We start from the raw sequence: 20,188 nt of genomic DNA on the forward strand, positions 1-20,188 counted from the left end.
ATGATTATTCACCTAGTTTTCTCAACGTCCTCGATAGTCTCTGGAAGCCGCACATTGTGGGTCTCAGAAAGCAGCAGCGTGAGGAAACCTGCACTGATGGCTACAGCGCAAAACAGGACCTGTGGCAGAGGAAGCCAGACCTCATCCAGGAGGCTCACAAGAGGTGCAAGAGAAACACCAACACGACCGACAAATGAGCTATAGCCTAATCCATTCTGCCTGAAGTCAGAAGAAGGAGAATGTTAATGATCCTTTTTTTCTGAACAAATTTTAGACAATTTTTGTTTTATGTACAAAACACAAGTGGATTTGCAAATGATAAATAACTGACCGTAACACAGTCGGGTAGAGCTCAGTGGTATAGAGGAAAACACATGTAAAGGAGGCCTCTGAGAATCCTTTACCCAGCACAGAAATTACTGTACGGGGCAGCCACAAATCTAAAGACAGGATCAGATTTACGTGACTGAAATGCATGACTAAAATGTGACTAATCACTCCCGATCCACAGGAAATTATTTTATTGTATTTTTTATGATTTTATTATTTTATTTTAAATATGATTAAGATTAGATTATTATTAAGATTAAATATGATAAAAAAAAAAAAAATTTAAGAAGTCTCTTCTGCTCACCAAGCCTGCATTTATTTGATCCAAAGCACAGCAAAATCAGTAAAATTCTGAAATATTTTTACTATTTAAAATAACTGTTTTCTATTTGAATATATTTTAAAATGTAATTAATTTTGAAGCATCATTGCTAACTAAAATTATTAATTTCTATAATACCCCCCACCCCCCCATCTTTCTATTCATTAAAGAATCCTTAAAAAATGTATTCAACTGTTTTAAAAATTGATAATAATAATAATAATAATAATCATAAGTGTTTCTTGAAATCAGCATATCAGCATATTATAATGATTTCTGAAGGATCATGTGACACTAAAGACTGGAGTAATGATGCTAATAATGCAGCTTTGATCACAGAAATAAATTACATTTTAAAATATATTCAAATAGAAAACAGTTATTTTAAATAGTAAAGATATTTCAAATGTTTACTGTTTTGCTGTACTTTGGATCAAATAAATGCAGGCTTGGTGAGCAGAAGAGACTTCTTTAAAAACATTAAAAAACTGACTGGTAGTGTATATTACATATTATTAATATATTAACTTATAGATAAGTGGAATCAACCCATAAATGCCCCTCTTGTAGGCTTTTCATATTAAACTGGGATAGAATTAAGTATTTTAACACTGAAAAAAAAATACACTGATTTTGACATCAAACCTGATTTTGACATCAGGAAGCCTAAAAATTGTACATTTATGAATGACTGACATGCTGAACACATGACTATGAAATAACAATGAATAACTTCTACATAATTACATTTTGTCTTTCACAACTATGGCATTCCAGTTAATTGTTCATTTATTTAAATGGAATAAAAAGCCAGACAGATGATTGTGATATCACAATAAATGACTGATTGTAAATGCAAAACATTTACATATTAAATTCAGTGAAATGCCAGATTCACGGCCTGGAGTCACGTCATCACAATAAATGGTTATTGTGTAACAGAATAAACTAAACCAAACAAACATTTACATGACTGTGGCATCATAATGATCGTTCGCTGTCTTTTACCTCTGGGAATGAGGACGGTGATGCCAATGCAGACCCCTGTTGTAACCATCGTGCCCACCTGGCTGTACCTGCGGCCTAGTTTATCAAGACACAAATAGGCCACCAGTTTTGATGGCAGCTCGATGGCCCCATAAATAAACTGGGTTAGGTACAAGTTCAGTCCAAAACCAGTGATGTTCAAACTGATGCCGTAGTAAGTGAATGCCACTCCGAACCTGCAAAAACAATTTACTTCAATATCTTAGACTTGAATTTAAAGTGTAAACTATAATTTTATCTATTATAAAGTCTATACTCTAGACAAAACATTCCCACCAGGTGATTCCAGTAAGCAAAGCCAGTTTTCTCATCTTAGAAGTCCTCACAAGATCCAGATACGAGTAATTCCTGCCACTTTTGTCCTCAGCGATTATAACACTGGCAAGGGTCTGAAAGGTCATGATCTCAACAGCTTTAGGAAAGCGATTAGGAAAACTGGATTGCTTTCTCAATATGACGTATTAAAATGTTACCTCTGGTTTGATATCTCTAAGGTTGTGTTGTCTTTTATTGGCTGAGGCACATTTGCTCAGGTAAAAATGGGCCTCTTCCAGTCGTCCATTGGCTATGAGCCATCGTGCTGACTCTGGGATCCACCTAGAAAACAGGAATGTAGGTGATTGGGAAAATTGGACGTCTGAGTCAATCATAGTAACATCTTACCTCCACGTAAGCACTGCCAGTATGAGAGGAGCAGTTACTGTGATGATCAGAGGCCTCCAGTTGTTGACGAGATAAGCAATGCCAGGCAACATCATAGTGCTGATAGACCAATCACAACTGATTATGACGCCAGCAATCGTCCTGTGTGCAATATCCGCCCATTCTACACCTTATGAATAATAATAATAATAATGTTTCATTATTTAGAATACCACAATGACAAAGCAAAAACAGAAGTGTCACAACTTAGTAAATAACAAAAATATATATATATAAAAAAAACCTGAAATAAATACATTGCATAAGAATTCATACCCTTAACTCAATATTTAGCTGAAGCACCTTTACACCTCTCAAGCTCTGTCAGTTTGAATGGGGGCGGACGCACATTATCAGGTCTCTCTAGAAATATTTGATTGGGTTCAAGCCCAGACTGCGGCTGGACCACTCAAGGACATTCACAGAGTTGTCTTTAAGCCACTCTTGCAGTTTGTTTAGGGTCTTTGTCCTTTTGAATGAATGAATAAATGAATGAATGATGCATTTTGTATAGCGCTTTCATTGTGTATTTTCCGTACACCCAAAGCGCTTTACAATCATATGGGGGATCTCTCCTCAACCACCACCAGTGTGCAGCATCCACTTGGATGATGCGTCGGCAGCCACAGTACAACGGTGCCAGTGCGCTCACCACACACCAGCTACAGGTGGAGAGGAGAGAGTGATATAGCCAATTTAATGAAAGGGGATTATTAGGAGGCCATGATTGACTAGGGCCAGCCAGTGGAGGGAATTTGGCCAGGACTCCGGTTACACCCCTACTCTTTACGAGAAATGCCATGGGAGTTTTTGTGACCACAGAGAGTCAGGAACTCAGTTTAACGTCTCATCCAAAGGACGGTGCTTTTTACAGTATAGTGTCCCCATCACTATACTGGGGCATTAGGACCCACATAGACCACAGGGTGAGCACCCCCTGCTGGCCTCACTAACACCTCTTCCAACAGCAACCTAGTTTTCCCAGGAGGTCTCCCATCCAGGTACTGACCAGACTCAGCCCTGCTTAGCTTCAGTGAGCAACCGATCTTGGGCTGCAGGGTGATATGGCTGTGGAAGGTGAACCTTTTGCCCAGTCTGAGGTTCTGACTGCTCTCGATTGGATTTTCATTAAGGCTATCTCAATATTTTGGTGCATTGAGCTTTCATTTTGCTCTGACAAGTGCTTTACTCCCTGCTGCCAAAAAACAGACACACAGCATGAGGCTACTACCACCACACTTTCCTGTTGGGATGGCACTGTGCAGGTGATGAGCAGTGCCTGGTTTTCTTCAAAAAAGATGCTTGGAATTGAGGTTCATCAGACCAGAGAATCTTGTTTCTCACAGTCTGAGGGTCCTTTAAGTGCTTTTTTTCCAAGTGTGCTTTTATGTGTCTTCACTGAGGAGAGGATTGTGTCTTGCTACAACACCATGAAGACTGGATTGGTGGAGTGTTGCAGTGATGTTTGTCCTTTTGTGGGTTTTTCCCATCTTCACATATGATCATGGAGCTCAAATAGAGGGACAACCAGCTGCTTGTTCATCAGTCTAACCAAAGCCGCTCTTTATCAACTGCTCAGTTTAGAAAGGTGGCCAGCTCTAGGAAGAGTCATGGTTGTTTCAAACTTCTTCCATTAAGGTTACTAAAAACTAAAAAACTACAAACTTCTGTGAAGCTTCTTCAATGCAGCATTTTTTTTTCTAAACTCTTCCCCAGATGTGTGGCTTGACACAATCCTGTTTCTGAGCTCTACAGGCACTTTTTTATATCAGGAATTGGTTTCTGCTCTGATATGCATTTTTTTGGTTTAACATAAGGCAGCGACATAACAAAACATGGAAAAAAATGAAGGGGTAATACTTTTGCATACTTTTGCAAGGTGCTGTACATTGGGTTTGAAGCCTATTAATTATAATATACATAAATGAGTCAATCTAAGGCATGTCAAAAAGCACTCACACAGGACGATGGAGATGATGCTGATGCCTGTAAGGCCAATTCCAGTGAAGAACCTCATTATGGCAAACATGATAAAAGACTGAGAGAATGCACTGGCCACCCCAAATGTAATGGTAATCAGGTAAGACACCATCAGCATTCGTTTCCTACCATACCTGGAATAAACAGAATCCATGACAAATACCACAATATTGGTGACCCCAGACATCATTCACTACCCTCTCCCTCCTTCATTTTTTAAAGTTAGACATCAACTTTCTTAGTATTCCTGAATCTATTTGTTATATACAATATAACAAGAAAAAAAAGAATTCAACATAAAAGAATGTCTGTTTTCTGATTATTTTTTTGTAAAAAGTGTAAAAGCTTGCTAGCAACCCAAAGTATGTAAAATATATTTTTCCTGTGCAACAACAAATAAATATCTGGTGACTCAGTAAGTGCAATTCACCTTTATTCTTCAAGGTGGCACTGTTTGATAGATGATGACGTGATGTTTCACTAATGCAAGTGTAAAACAAAAGAATGTCATTTGCAAAAATTGAACTGTCTTAAATGGATGTATTACTGTAACAATGAAATATAAGTGTCACGTCATTTGATGGTGGATGTGGTGAATAAGCTGCCAGCGTTCAAAATATTGAATTTGAAGTTACTGAAAACAGGTCTTTGTGACAGTGAATGAATTTGTCCTGAAGGGTCTGGTTCATTCTAGTGAATTGATTCATACCGAATGGTCTTCTTTCTTACATGCAGTGATGAGAATAACTTTTTTCAGTAACGAGTAATCAAAGAAATTATTGTTTCCCCCGTTACAACGCTATTACCATTACTGACAATAAAATGCGGCGTTACTGTAATTGAGCACACTGAAGTGGTTTTCATCTGAGTAGGCTCTCTCTCAGCCATAGGAAGTGCAAATCTGCGCATCGCATCACATTGCGTTCTTCTTCCATAAATGAAAAGTAGCTGAAATGAACTACCTACATGTCTCACGTGGATGTTTAAAACATTTGGACATTTGAAAAGCGGAGCTGCTCGTAAAAATAATGAGTTTAGACAGGAACAAGTGAAGCTCACATTGGTATCATACGGATTACTTTATCGGAGAAAATTTGTTTTCAACGTGACTTACTTCACTACATTTTAAGCTTTCTATACATATATTTATCATGTCTGTAGAGTTATTCACTGAAATTCAGCTCGTTTTATTTACGTGTCTGTGAAGAGAGGTAAGAGAGACCTAGACGGCAAAGAGCGCACCCTGTTTATTTTCTTTATTTTACAAAAGCACATTGTTTTGTTGTTATTATGACTATACACAAACAAAAGTAGACTCTTTGCAGTCTTAAACAATTAAACGATTAAAAATGAGAAGTATTTTTAGTTCTTTTGCAGAGAATATTTTAACCATTAATAAGATGTCCATTTATTCAAAACACCTCATCTTTTTTTTATTAACACTTTGTGTGGTGAAGCTATCAGTAAACTGTAGTTTGGCTACTTCAACTTATGATTAGTTTATAACTTGGCGTGTCTCACCTGTCACTCAGCCAGCCAAAAATGGCTGCTCCTACCATCACACCAACAAAGAAGATGGTTGCTGTGGCGTTATTCAGACCTTTCCTGTCGCACACCAATTCAAACTGAAAGAGGTACACATACGTTATCAGAAAGATTTAATTTTTTCTTTAATCAGTGAGGTACATCTGAATTAGACATTAATCATTAATCATAACTACAACTAGGATTTATTTTAAAAAAAAATGTAAAAGCTGAAGTGTGCAATTTTTTTACCGGTCAGAGAAACAAAAAGTCCTGCCCCTAATCTTACACCAGTGGTTGAGAATTTTAACGTATGTTACATCTGAGGTGTTTAGTTTTTTATTTAGGTGAAGTACTGTGGCAAGAAGTACTGTGGAGACTATATTTAACAGTCCTAAAATTAAATTATATAGATATAAAATAAAGTAAAATAAAGTGAATTACCTCAGTTGCCAAGGCTGATTTAACCATGCTGGTGTCATACTCCCATCCATTCTGACACTCCACTACAGGAAGTTCTGTGCTGTTGGAGTAGTTTGTCAACAAGTGGAACTGAGGATGGGAGAACATCTGACAGGAAGCAAAAGTGCCATCTTCCTGTGCAGGAATACTGACAGTCAGTCTCTCTTCTCGAGTCAAATTCCCAAGGATCCCATCAGCATCCAAGGGGCTGATATCACAGTGATGAGATGGGATGGCAGCGATGAAGTTGTTTAACAAGAAGTTAAATGGCAGCGTGACTCTCGGAATCACCAAAAGGGCGATGATACTGATCTGGTATTTTCCAAACCCTCCAACCTCAGCCAGCAGGTTCTCAAACTTCATCTTTGCTGGTCAAATCTTCCTATGTGGCTCACATTAAGCAATGAGGGTGATTTAGACTTAAGTTTGTTCAGTCATAAGTCTACTTACACATTCACTTCTCTGGTGTAGATCATTAACCTTTCATAGACTGACATTCAGAAAGACACATATTCCTTTTCTCTTTTTCTCAAACACTAGCACACACAAGTAAAGTATGTTGACTTAATGTAACTTAACACAGTTAAAGTAACAAAAGCCACACTGAAGAAAAAAGTTTATATGATTTTCAAATGGACATACGCAGACACTCTGCACTGAAAGATTGTACTTTAGTGTTTTCATTAGTAGATTAACATCTAACACAGAAACAGAGGGTGGAAGGCCTGAGCTTCTGCTAGTCATCTGGATGGACATCCTGTTTAATAAATGACAGCAGTGTTAGTCAGTACATAAACTAGGGACAAAGGCAGGTCTCTAAGAAAATATTACTATATTATTGTAACCCCTTCCCTATTGACGGTTATGGTATGTTACTGTAACTACTTTTATAAAAGCCACATAGGAATGGGGCCCAGGGTTTTGTTCAAATGAACTAATAAATTAAAATAATAACTCCGTGGTTATATTGGAGTATTACTAAGAGTTTTAAGCATAAACTGGTAAACCATTATCTCTACTAAATACCCCAAAACATTCACATACACAAAAAAGGGGAATTAAAGCAATGGTATATATTTTAGTGAAATTATAAAATGTCAAATGTCCCGTAGATATTAAAGGATCATACAATTACACAACAAATTGAAACCAGTTAACTTAAAAAGTTAATGTACGATACACAAGGAAACTTATATTATGAACTACCATTAAGAATTGAATTATTATGGAATTATTGAATGAATTATTATTAGAATTCAGAACAATTTTTTTATATAAATGTGACCCTGGACTACAAAACTAGTCATAAGGGTCAATTTTTTGAGAAAATCGCCTTTAAAGTTGACCAAATGACGTTCTTAGCAATGCGTATTACTAATCAAAAATTATGTTTTGATATATTTGCAGTAGGACATTTACAAAATAGAACATGATCCATAACTAATATCCTAATGAATTTTGGCATAAAAGAAAAAATAATAAATTTGACCTACACAATGTATTTTTGGCTATTGCTACAAATATCCTTGGGTTACTTGGTGGTCTAGTGCCACATATATCCACCTTATTTTTGCCATAAGAATGGGGGTGGCCATTTGTGAATTTTACAGGTCTGGGTTCTGGTTTTATCCACGTCCAACTATTTGTAGCTTTATAAAACAGCTCGTTTTGCTGCTTGATATTGCAAATTGGTGTGTCTTATCATTTTATTTTAATGTATTATATTAATTACAAACACACTGGCTTGTAGTTCAAAGAGTTTTACTGTTTACTGCACGTTGTTATTCTTCACATCATTTCCTTTTTTGCAGTTAATGAACCGGAAGTCTCACCCATAGGTATACTTCTGCATTGAGGAATATGGTGGATATTTTTAATGTATCCTTGCTCAGTAAAATCATAAATTTAAAGGTGCAGTGTGTAGATTTTTGCGGCATCTAGCGTTGAGGTTGTGAATTGCAACAGTCCACCGCTCACCCCTCCCTTTACAGAACTACGGTAGCCCACGAGGATGAAGATATTTTAGACAGCAACGAGCAATGAGATTTCTTTTAAAACGTAAATTAAGGAATTATATTTACTTAACTATTCAATAAAACGATGTTATAGTGAATATTACTGTTACTTGTTCATCATTGTGTCAGTGTTTTTTTCGCAAGAACAACAGTGATGAAACGCGATCTGTAGAGCAGTTTGTCCGTTTAGGGCTACTGTAGAAACGTAACGCAACTTCCATGAGAGGGGACCCGCGGTGTATGTAGATATAAACTGATAATTCTAAGTTAATAAAAACATAATGGTTCATTAAGTAAGGTCTTTATACACCCCTGAAAACACAGTTATGTATATTATATTGCAATTCTGTCTAGACATCATCTTAAATATTACACAGTGCACCTTTAATGATGTAGCACCAGTTAAATCAAAACTTCTTCAACAAAACTGCAAACTGGAAAGAGTTCAAGCTGTTTATCCACAGTTAAAGTATAACTACTCTTGCTTCAAAATCTGTCACTACTGCCATCTAGACTTTCTGTAACATCTGTAACATTTTTAGAAGAACCGAAAATGTAGAAACAGAAACTTGCATTAGTTATGTTTAGGTCCAGCAAAGCTTTTTAAAACACACTTTCCTCTCACTTACTGCGAGTATCTATTTACACGACTGTATATAACTCTATACAGTGGGATGCAACACAAGTTAGACACAAGTCTATACATTAAACGTGGGAGCTGTCCAGGGTGCTGTTAATTGGAGCCCAGATACTAATGCTGGTGCTGTCCATGGTACTTTGTGCAGGAAAAAAATTTAAGAGATTAAAGGGATAGTTCACCCAAAAAAGAAATTCTGTCATGTATTACTCATCATCATGTCATTCAAAACCAGTAAGACCTTTGTTCATCTTCAGGACACAATTAAGGTAATTTTGATGAAATCCAAGAAGTTTCTGACTCTGCATAGACAGCAACGGAACTACCATGTTCAAGGCCCAGAAAGGGAGTAAGGACATCGTTAAAATAGTCCATGTGCAGAGGAAAATGCACACTGTACATAAAACAATCTTGGTCTAAAGATTACAAAAGAGAGAATGACTTCCAATTGATTTGCCCAGCCCTACTTATTCGAACCAGAATATACAGACGATGAACTAAGAGAGATGGACTTTCTACGTCAGACATGGTGAGTAATTAATGACGAGAATTTTCATTTTTGAGTAAACTAACGCTTTAACTACAGAGATTAACTAAATATGTATCTAAAGTTGGGTAACGCATGAGCAAAAAGACTGAATTTAGATTTCTTTAATGCTAAGCAAACAAGTAATCAGTACACCAAGACTTCATTAGAGTTTTACTGGTTATATACTTAAGGCAGGATGTGATGTCAAGTACACTTTTGAAACTATGACAGGATGTCTTTTTGTGCTTGTGAAGTGATTTGCATATCACTGCGTTGTGTCTGCGGAGATAGGCAATTTTAACGGGATGTCACTCTGATCCTCTGATGTGAAATAGATAGGCTTCTTTCTGTGAAAGGTAAATAATAAAGAAATTATTGTTTAATTATTTTAATTGTCAGGTATAAAAGTTGATGTATATAAAAAAACTAAAGCAAAAAAACATTTGCAAAGTGCATTCAAGATCTTGTATTTTGTGACGTTTTTTCGCATACCTTAGATCTTCAATGTCTTCAATGGTTTCTGGCAATCTTGTGTTGTTGGTTTCAGGGAGAAGCCAAGCGATGAGACCAGAAATGATGGCCACCGAGCAGAAAATGACCTCTGGTAGGAACTTCCAAATGTCTTCCAAAAGCATGATAAGAGGAGAAATGGATGCTCCCAAACGTGCCATAAAACTGGCGTAGCCAAGCCCATTCTGCCTGTGGATGTGAAGGAGGGAGAACGAAAGCATTTTCGAAACTGAGTGAGCTTAATAATTGAAAAGGAGCATGGCAGACACTAACCTCATGACTGTAGGATAGAGCTCAGTGGTGTACAGGAACACAGTCGTGAACGAAGCCTCTGAAAGTCCTTTACCCAACACTGCGATGACAGTGCGAAATGTCCAGTATTCTAAACCCATGAACACATTCACACAGAGGAGGCCAGAGAAAACCATCACATATGACATACTACAGTACACAATTCATTAAAAAAAATGGCAAAGCAGTTGTAACCTGATCCCATGCAGATCCCATGCATTGGTTGCAACCTGATGTAATGTGCATCAAAATGAATAGATTTTGATTGGCTGTATGGCTTCAGCAAAACATGGAAAGTGTTTTCTCACCCCTTTTAAAAACCGATGCACATATGTATTTTTCTATCCTAATTTTTCCTGCTAGCCTTGACCTGTCAAAGCCATTGTGATGAAATGGTTTTTCAGTTGAGAGCCATCGATTTTAAGTGCACTTAAAACAAAAGGCTGTTGTGTTAGAAATTAAAATGACACATTTGATCTACAAACCTGTAGGTGTGATGATGTTGATGAGTATGCAGAGTCCTGTGAGCACCAGTGTCCCGGTCTGAGTGATCCTACGGCCGACCTTGATGAGAACAAAGTAGATAAGGATTTTCGCTGGCACTTCTATGGCTGCATAAATGAAGTGTGTCAGGTAAAGATCAAGCCCAAAGCCGGTGATGTTTAAGCTGATGCCATAGTATGTAGAAGCAACTCCATACCTACAAAAGAAGGAGTGAATGTAGTTTCTTTGCTTCCACAGATTCAATAAATAGAGGTACTTTCTTTGAATATAAAATACTTAAAGGAATAGTTCACCTAAAAATTAAAATTCTGCTATTAATTACACTGTAAATCATTTTCCCCAGTTTCAACTTAAAAACTTAAGTTTAGCAGCTGCCTTAAAATTTTAAGTTAAATCAACTTAAAACTACAAGTCATTTCAACTCACGACAATAAAATGAGCTAAAATGACTTGTACTTTGAAGCTGATTTAACTTAAAATTTTAAGGCAACTGATGAACTTCAGTTTTTAAGTTGAAACTGGTGAAAACTTTTTACAGTGTACTCACCCTCATGTCATTTCAAACCATAGGACCTTTGTTCATCTTTGGAACACAAATTAAGATATTTTTGATGAAATCTGAGAGCTTTTTGACCCTCCACAGACAGCAAGGGTACTACCATGGTCAAGGCACAGAAACCCAGTAAGAAACATCGGTAAAACAGTCCATGTAAAGTTATGAGAAGACTTTTTGTGTCCAAAGAAAACACACAAAAAGAACTACTGATGTCACATTGACTATTTTTATATCTTTACTATGTTTCTGTTCATTGACTGTGGCATTACCCTTGCTCTCTATTGAGGGTCAAAAAGCTCCCAGATTTCATAAAAAATATCTTAATTTATGTTCTGAAGGGTGGGTAATTAATTCATTGTTGGGTGAACAATCCCTTTAAATTAGTACACATACATAAACCTACCACACTATGCCAGTGAAAAGTGTGAGTCTCCTCAGCTGTGGGGTTTTGAACAGGTCTAGGTAAGTGTAACTGTGATCTTGATGTTCCACAGTCATTACAGTGGACAAAGCCTGTAAAGTAAACAGAAAGAAAGGTGTATTTAACCATTATTCAAATAAAGTTCTTAGTAAATATTTAAATGATGGTGAACAGATGACAAATGAGACCCTGTTTACCTCTGGTTTAACTCTAGATGTAAAGTCTTGTCTCTTGTTAAAAGCAGCACATTTTTGCAGATACTTATATGCTGTGTCTGCCTTTCCATTGGCTATTAGCCACCGCGCTGATTCTGGGATCCACCTATGAATGTATTAACCAATCATTCTTTCTTCACAAAAGAACAAGATTGCAATTATTTTAAAAAGAACCCCGGGTATTAGGACTTGTATGGCTTATTATAACATAAAGTATGTCTCTTACTGAAATATGTAGTAGAAAACATATGATAGATTTATGTTATTTAAAAAATCCACATATTTTTTACAATGAGGTGCGCCATTATTTAGATGATGTGAAATGGTTGCACTCGTTGAGCTACTGGCACTACCTGTTGCTATTTTTTTAACCGCAACACAAACTACTGATACAATGACCACAGCTACTAAAAGAGCTTACAGGTGGCGATGGATATAAGCGCAGACTTAAACCAAATGCCATACCATAGATTTTTTCCAGAAGGAGTATAATCACCCCTGGATATCGAGTGAAATCAGCGCTGAGAAACTCCTTCAGTGGCTGTGGCGTTATGACAAGTGTCTGCATGTTTACATCCTGCCAGGATGGCATCTAGTGTTTTTTGTCTCGGCTGTTTGTAAGCTTTTTCAGTAGCTGTGGTTGACTAAAAGCCCCAAAGGCATCAGGGCTAAAGTGGAGAGAACATAGACGCAGGTCTTTAGGAAGTTTTATTCATCCATGGGCATCTTCCCATTCATTTCTCCTCTTCTTATTGATACGAAAGCAGTGAAAACTTACATTGCTTCTCTTGTTGTCCTTCGACTGAAAATTACAACGAAAAGCTGCACAATGTGACATCAGTAATTTATTTTCCAATTTGAGTTGCAGTAAAAATGACAACAGGTAGTGCCAGCAGCTCACTGAGTGCAACGATTTCACATCATCAAACTAATGGCGCCCTCCATACTCCAAAATATGTATAAAATGATGTGGATTTTTAAAATAATGTAAATCTTTCATGGGTTTTCAACTACATATTTCAGTAAGAGACTTAATTTATGTCATATTCAGCCATCCACGTCTTAATAACCCCGGGGTTCTCTTTTAAGTCATAAGCCAAACCATCCAGCTCTGAAATTACAAACTTTGATTTTAAGCAAAGCTACAAAGGCTCTTTAAGGTAATTTAGGACAAAGGACATTTGCTGAAGCTCATGGATGTAGCCAGTACCACACATGAGTTTTATTATTGTTGAATTTACTGATTGGTGTGTGAAAGGAACAAATGGAGAAAAAAAAGATCTTTCCAGCTGAGAAAAAAACATGACATGACCTTACAAACAGGCCCTGACTCCTGACTGTGAGGAAGACTCAGGATTCTCATAAACAAACACTTTTTTTCTATAAAAACAATAATGGTTTCCTTACCACCACATGGCTGTAGCAAGAAGAAGAGGAGATGTGACAGTAATGACCAGCATCCTCCAATCAGTGACCAGATAGGCTAGACCGGCCAGCAGCATGTTGCCTATACTCCAGGAAATACTGCCGAACACACCCATAAATGTACGGTGTTTAGTGTCTACCCACTCAATACCTGCAGAACAGATCACATTTAATCATCAAACAGAAATGGGACATTGGATATACCCATTTTCCACAAGTTAGTATAATTTTTTTAGGGTCTTCATGAATTGCTCAATGGTCATGTAAAACAACACCCTTTTGCCTTGTCAAAAACAGCTCTGTTTACAGCGAGCTGTTAGGTGCATGTCTCTTTAAATGATAATGAGCTACTGTTTACCCCTGTTCACTTTTACATTCAAATACAAAACACCTGCATTGCTTATGAGACATTGTTGTCGCTACAGCTAATCGAGCATGGAGAAAATGGCGAACAGCGTAGAACTAGATGAGGACGGGAATATGCTAATACGGGACAGTCTGTCAGCAGTTGTGGGCGGGGCCTGAACAGTATGACGTCATTTTATTTCTAACCCTAAAGTCTTGAGTCTGGACAAACAGCTCAATGTGAATCAGTCTTGGATAAAGGATAATAGCAGCTAGGCTTCAGAGAAGACTTACTGAGAACAACTGATATGTTGATGATTCCCGTCAGTGCGAATCCAGTCAGGAAGTGGAAGGCAGCAAACATGATGTAGGTGCTTGAGAAAGCGCTAACAACACTGAACACTATAGATGACACATAAGACACCAACAGCATACTCCTACGACCATACCTGTACAACAACAAACAGATAAACAAGGAGCATACAGAAAATCAATACTGCATTCATGATATGATTACGTTTTATATTTTGTGATATTATGTACTTCTTAAGAACACATATGTACCATGAGATACAAATATATACTATTTTGGGGTAAACAAGGTACAAAGATTTTTTGATTTTGTACCTTATACCACTCCATTGACAGCTTTGCACCTTTGCTACAGTCTTAAGAGTCTAAAAGTTTCTAAATGGAGGTTATTGGTGTTTTACTTATCACTGAGCACTCCAAAGAACACAGCTCCAGCCATGACGCCAACAAAAAATATGGTGGCTGATGCTTTGGCCAGTCCCCTCTTCTCACAAACTAAATCAAACTGAGAGAAACAGGATGTTTTTCAAGCTGTGAGTGGTGAGAAGGCTAAGAAGGAACTACAGAATACACCAGTATTAGACTTTACCTGTGTGGCGAGAGTGCTGATGAACATGCTGTGGTCATATTCCCATCCATTCTGGCACTGGACTACAGCCACCTCTGAGGGGCTGGAGGAGTTTGACAGCAGATGGAACTGAGGATGGGAAAACATGTGACAAGAAACAGGAGTCCCATCTTCCTGTACTGGAATACTAACAGTCAGTCTCTCCTCCTGACTCAGATTTCTAAAGATTCCTTCAGAGCCCTGAGAGCTGATGTTGCAATGGTGAGATGGGATGGCGGCAATAAAATTGTTCAGCAAGAAGTGACATGGGATTGTGATGCGAGGTATAGACAGCATCAAGACCAGTGCAATCTGGTATCGCCCAAACCCATCCGTCTCTTCCAGAATGCTCTCAAACTTCATTGTCACCTGGAATGTCAAAGACAATCAAACATCATTAGACGAGATAACTGAGATAAAGGTTCAAGTGATTTGATTAGTTACACATCTGTTCAAAAAATACAAAAGATTTTTCTTTTAAATACAGTTGAGGTCAAAAGTTTACATACACCTTGCATAATCTGCAAATGTAATTTTTTTTTTTTACCAGGGGTGTAAACATTTGAACAGAATCATATTTCATATATCATATTTTTCATTTAGTACTGCCCTTCAGAAGCTACAGAAGACATTTACATGTTTCCCAGAAGACGAAATAACTAAAATGTACCCTGATCTTAAAATGTAAAAAGTTGGCTCTTAATGAATCATTTTTCCTTCTGGAAGATCAGTGAGTGTTTGAACCTTCTGTAATAGCTGCATATGAGCCCCTCTGTTATCCTCAGTGTGAAAGGATGGATCTCAAAATCATACAGTCATTGTTGGAAATGGTTCAAATACACAAAAATGTTGAAAAACCACATAATTTTTGGACCTGAAGGATTTTTCTGAAAAACAGTGGGAGGTTAAACTGTTCAGGACAAACAAGGGACTCATGAACAACTATCACTAAACAAAAAAACAGCTGTGGATCATTCAGGTAACAACGCAGTATTAAAAAATCAAGTGAATGTAAACATTTGAACAGGGTCATTTTTTTTGTAAATTCAACTATTCTTTTCTCTTGTGGACTTTATGTAAACATCTTTTGTGTGAAATATCTTATTCAGGTCAGTACTAAATAAAACATAACATGCAATTTGTATGATGCCTCTTATTTTGGTAAAATAATTAACATTCTACAGATACTGCAAGGTGTATGAAAACTTTTGACTTCAACTGTAAATGCCGTTCTTTTCAACTTTGAATTTGTAAATCAATTAGTAAATGGTTAGAACTATCCCTGAGGCAGCTCAGACCTTTTCAATGATTCAGTAGGGCTTGTATTAAGCTCAAGTGTGCTGATGGACTCTGAAAACACTGTGAACCAGCATGAACTCTTTTTAAGTCCATTCCTTCACCCTGCATTAGCCTCATAGCAGGCAATGGACCACAGGGGGTACTGCACTCTGTTTGAACACTGTGCACAGCTGTGGAGACACACCAGCTGGACTAAAACACAACCTGTCTTGATGCATTTCATTATAGTTTAGAATGATATTTGCCTGATAGAAAAGATTTTATTCCTTTATCAATAATGGTAAATACTTGTATTTTCCAGTTGCCTCTCTTGTTTCCCTTCTCTGCAAATATCCACAAATGAATCAATTTATTCAGCTTCCAATCAAGACATTCATTCAGTAATAAAAATAAAAATTATACAAATCAATCTTATTTGTTCATTAATTTATCACACTGATTAAAATAAAGATCTTTTATGTCAGTTTTTACATTATTAGAAGTACTATGATATCATTTAAACACAGTTTTAAAAAAATCCAAGAGTGAAAGGGCACTCACCTCCGCTTTAGCTTGTTTTTTGAAGTGTGCGGATGATCTTTGTTGAGTGCCGTGATGGTGAAGAGCTTTAACAAGCAAACATAGACAGAAGGTTATTGCAGGATATGAATGACCAGTACTAGTCAAAAATAAAGGCTAAATGAAGCCCCTCCCCAAACACGGGTCATTTTTCCTCCCTCTTTGCCTCCTTCAGCCATATGAGAAATGTTGTTTTAGGCTGTTGAGTAACTATTTCTGTCAGTTCAGGCATGTTTGCTTTCACTATCCATTTGTTTATCATATACCGTACATTGCAATGTCTCTCTAGCTATTGTACTGTCATGATAACAGCACCAGAGTTTGGAATCAGAGCTGTTGGGCAGCTTTTTGCTGTACTATCCTCAGAGGAAATGGAGAGAGACATTTCGCCATGGGGATTCGCTGTGGAAACCCTTCACGCAAAAATCCCAATCAGAATAATCAGACAGGAGTATGCTGACGAGCAGTTAATTTGCAATCACTGTGATGGCCACTGACAGGTATTACACAATCAAATTATTACACTAACTCCCTCCAGCAACATACATTGACCAATTAAAGAATCAGTGATCTCACTAGCCCAGCATGTTTGACTATACATAATACCTGTTTATCTCAGACCTCATTTAGTCGCAATCATGCAGACAGAATCCAAACCTGTAGAGGTAAGCTTAGTCAGTGTTTGTTGAGAGTTTTGAAAGACTAGCTTCATAACATTATAGTTGAACGACTGATGTCTCATGGAGTATTTTATCAATGTCCTTACTACCTTTCAGGGACTTGAACGTCTATGCAAGTTCAGAAAGCTCTCGAATCTTCATCTTCATCAAAAATATCTTAATTTGTCTTCTAAAGATGAACGAAGGCCTTACAGGTTTGTAACAACATGAGGGTGAGCAATTAATGACAGATTTTTCATTTTAGGTGAACTATTAATTTAATTCATCACATTCACTCAGTTTTTCTGGAAAGAAAGACACAAACCATCAACCGAAACAGTGATGGATCTTGCATTTATTGAATGGCATCATCGATAATTTGCTATAATTTTTAATTGTATAACTCAGAAAGGTTGCTCCATAGTATAAGTTAGTCAATCATGACTCATGAAACACATTCATGCAAATTCTCTCTATCTCAAAGCAACACACTGTAGAGAGATGACCAACCAGGAGGAGACGTCTTTCCTCATATCTTGTCGGTACTAAGAGCAGAGAGAGTCTTCTGGGTTCTCTGCAGATGAAACATTCTGGAACATACCGCAAAGAGAGTATTTTCCTGTTATTTCATCCAAACAACAGCATGCAATGGTTCTGCAGTGGGCATGGTCCAAATAAAGCACTCTCTTGAAGTTAACTCACAAATAACACTGGCTAGTGTGCACTAGGACATTTTTCTCTTCCGTTGATTTGACAATCTTCATAGATGTTCGGGTTTTAATCCAAGAACAGGACAGAAAAAAACACCAATGATTAGCAGGCATGAAGAAACACTCTTTGATAGCACCTTTCATTTCAACTCCATGTCAGATTACCAGCTTTTGAACACATGCTGTGGACACTCAGGAGTAGCAGTACTGCATAAAAATAACATCCTAGAGCACATTTACAAACCCCACACATGCTGCTTCAACACACATTATTGGTTCCTGCTGCTTTATCCTCCTTGGCTTGTCAGATTTTTGAGAAGCTTTCATGTTCTCTTCGACCTTCATTCAGCTTCCTCAAGTGTTCTTTGAACTGTAAAGTTTGCATACAGATCAGAATGGTGCATTTTCAGCCTGAGGCTGAGACAAATGCAACTAAGTTAAACCTATTTTATCCATTAATCTTTTTGTTGTTTTTTGGAACAAAAATATAACTTTGCTTTTCAAAAGTACTGCTTACATTATCTACAGTTTTGCAAAAGACAATAAACAGAGAAGCGGACGAGCATTTCCAAATGCATGCCGCTGATCCGGGATCCGGTTACAAATAAATTTAGCAGACAAGTGTCACGGATGGATTGACCCAATCACAGAGAGTAGGCGGGGCCAAGATGATTGTATGATTGACATCAAACTGTAGCAGCAGGTTAATCATATTATTCTGTGTAGAGATTAAATTTGGGTATATATACCAGATTTATGATTTCTTTTGGATGTTCTGCACAGAACCACCACATTTTGGTTCATATGACTTATCATTTGAGATAAATACAAATTGTAGAGTAATCAGTGCATTTGAGATTTTAAAACATTTTAGGTTTTGTAAGTTTCAATAAAGCTTTTTTCTAGATTCTGTGAAATCTGTGATCAAAAATGTGCATTTTAGAAGTGATATTCAGTTTTAATAAATAGCATGTACTGTAACATATTTAAACGCTTTAAAGCTGCAGTAGAACCGATTCTAACGTGTACAATGTGATTGGTTGTATTATTGAACATGATATTGGCATTTGCGCCGTGAACTGGAGGGTAGAGCCTGTGGAAGCTTTGTTGTGATGGCAGCAATTATTTCCTTTGCAGGTTAAGGCATATGAGGTGTGTTCATCTGTCCAACACACTTCAATAATGACAACTCGCCCGCACACACTGTGTGTGTGTGTGTGTGTGTGTGTGTGTGTGTGTGTGTATGTAAATGTCAGAGGTTCTCCTCATTAGAGGTATTTCGTAGCTGCTGCAGTCACTTGGCTGAAAAACAAACACGTCCATCTATATTGTTTGGTTGAATTTGTGGTGTTTAATGAATAGTACAGTCCAACACTGATGATTCAGAAAGTGATTGTGATCATAGTGATGCTGAGGATGAAGATCACCTGCAGGAATGAAGTCTTAATTATCTTGTTTTAGTCTTAGACTCCGGTGGATCTTTCTTTGCCTTTTGCGATGAGGCTGATGGGTGGGTTTTGCTCTTTTTGGAGGTGGAATCCTGAGCTTTGGATTTGGACTGCGGCGGGCAAGGAGGTTTGGGCTGTCGTTGCGTTTCACTGGCTGCAGGCTGGCGGCGAATGCGTTGAGGAGAAGGGCTGTCGGTGCGAGAGGTGCCGTAGCTCCGAGGGGAGGTGCTGATGCTTCGGGTGGCATTGAAAGCTGAGGTACGAGTAACGGTACGTGTGGCGGTCCGACTTGCCTGTGCTTGGGAAGGGCCTGAAGCTGGAGGACGGGGTGGAAGTGTTTTAGAGGGACGGAGCTGAGGTTTAGGCGGCTGCTGATGGATATTTGTGTGCAGACTTGCAGACTTTTGAATCCTGGGATTGACGGAACTGTTGGTTCTGTTGGCGAGAGAGATAATAATTAATCATATTAGTCAGAGATATTATAGAACAGTCTGCATTTCTGTATATAGTTTGTTTCAGAGTTCACCCAAAAATAAGCCCATTTTTTACTCCCCCTCCAGGCATCCTAGGTGCGTGACTTCCTTCTTTCAAACAAATCCAATGAGAGTTATATTAAAAAGTATCTTCCAAGCTTTACAATAGGTGGGTGTTTCTCTTCATCAGTCAAGCATAAGTCCAATAAAGTGCATCCATCTATGATAAAAAGTGCCTCACACGGCTCCGTAAGGCCTCCTGTAGCGTTTTTGTAAGAAAAATATCCATATTTAAAACGTAAGAATC

At 37.7% G+C, this 20,188-nt stretch overlaps 3 protein-coding genes across 3 annotated transcripts in view; all 3 read right to left on the reverse strand.

The window, feature by feature from the left end:
- Positions 1–8: 8 nt before the first annotated feature.
- slc22a7b.1 (solute carrier family 22 member 7b, tandem duplicate 1) lies at positions 9–6,790 on the reverse strand. Its single transcript, XM_073826559.1, has 9 exons — positions 6,350–6,790; positions 5,903–6,006; positions 4,361–4,515; positions 2,363–2,531; positions 2,173–2,296; positions 1,976–2,088; positions 1,661–1,875; positions 332–440; positions 9–219 (listed from the first exon to the last, which is right to left on the reverse strand). Exons 1-9 carry the CDS (start codon positions 6,728–6,730, stop codon positions 9–11), a joined length of 1,581 nt encoding a protein of 526 aa, XP_073682660.1. The 5' UTR covers positions 6,731–6,790.
- A 2,865-nt stretch (positions 6,791–9,655) lies between these two features.
- On the reverse strand, positions 9,656–16,682 carry LOC141295863 (solute carrier family 22 member 7-like). The gene is made up of 11 exons (XM_073827143.1): positions 16,574–16,682; positions 14,717–15,103; positions 14,529–14,632; positions 14,110–14,264; positions 13,453–13,621; positions 12,028–12,151; positions 11,813–11,922; positions 10,835–11,049; positions 10,332–10,440; positions 10,041–10,247; positions 9,656–9,895 (listed from the first exon to the last, which is right to left on the reverse strand). Exons 2-11 carry the CDS (start codon positions 15,095–15,097, stop codon positions 9,814–9,816), a joined length of 1,656 nt encoding a protein of 551 aa, XP_073683244.1. The 5' UTR covers positions 15,098–15,103; positions 16,574–16,682; the 3' UTR covers positions 9,656–9,813.
- Positions 16,683–17,585: 903 nt separating this feature from the next.
- The window catches only part of ttbk1b (tau tubulin kinase 1b), a 30,910-nt gene continuing 28,307 nt past the window's right edge, over positions 17,586–20,188 (reverse strand). The window contains exon 15 of the mRNA XM_073827019.1: positions 17,586–19,843. Within this exon, the coding sequence (XP_073683120.1) occupies positions 19,408–19,843 (436 nt within the window). The 3' untranslated portion in view covers positions 17,586–19,407. The remainder of the gene's footprint in view (positions 19,844–20,188) is intronic.

This window comes from Garra rufa, chromosome 21, assembly GCF_049309525.1.
Source record: "Garra rufa chromosome 21, GarRuf1.0, whole genome shotgun sequence".
Taxonomy (NCBI): Eukaryota; Metazoa; Chordata; class Actinopteri; order Cypriniformes; family Cyprinidae; genus Garra; species Garra rufa.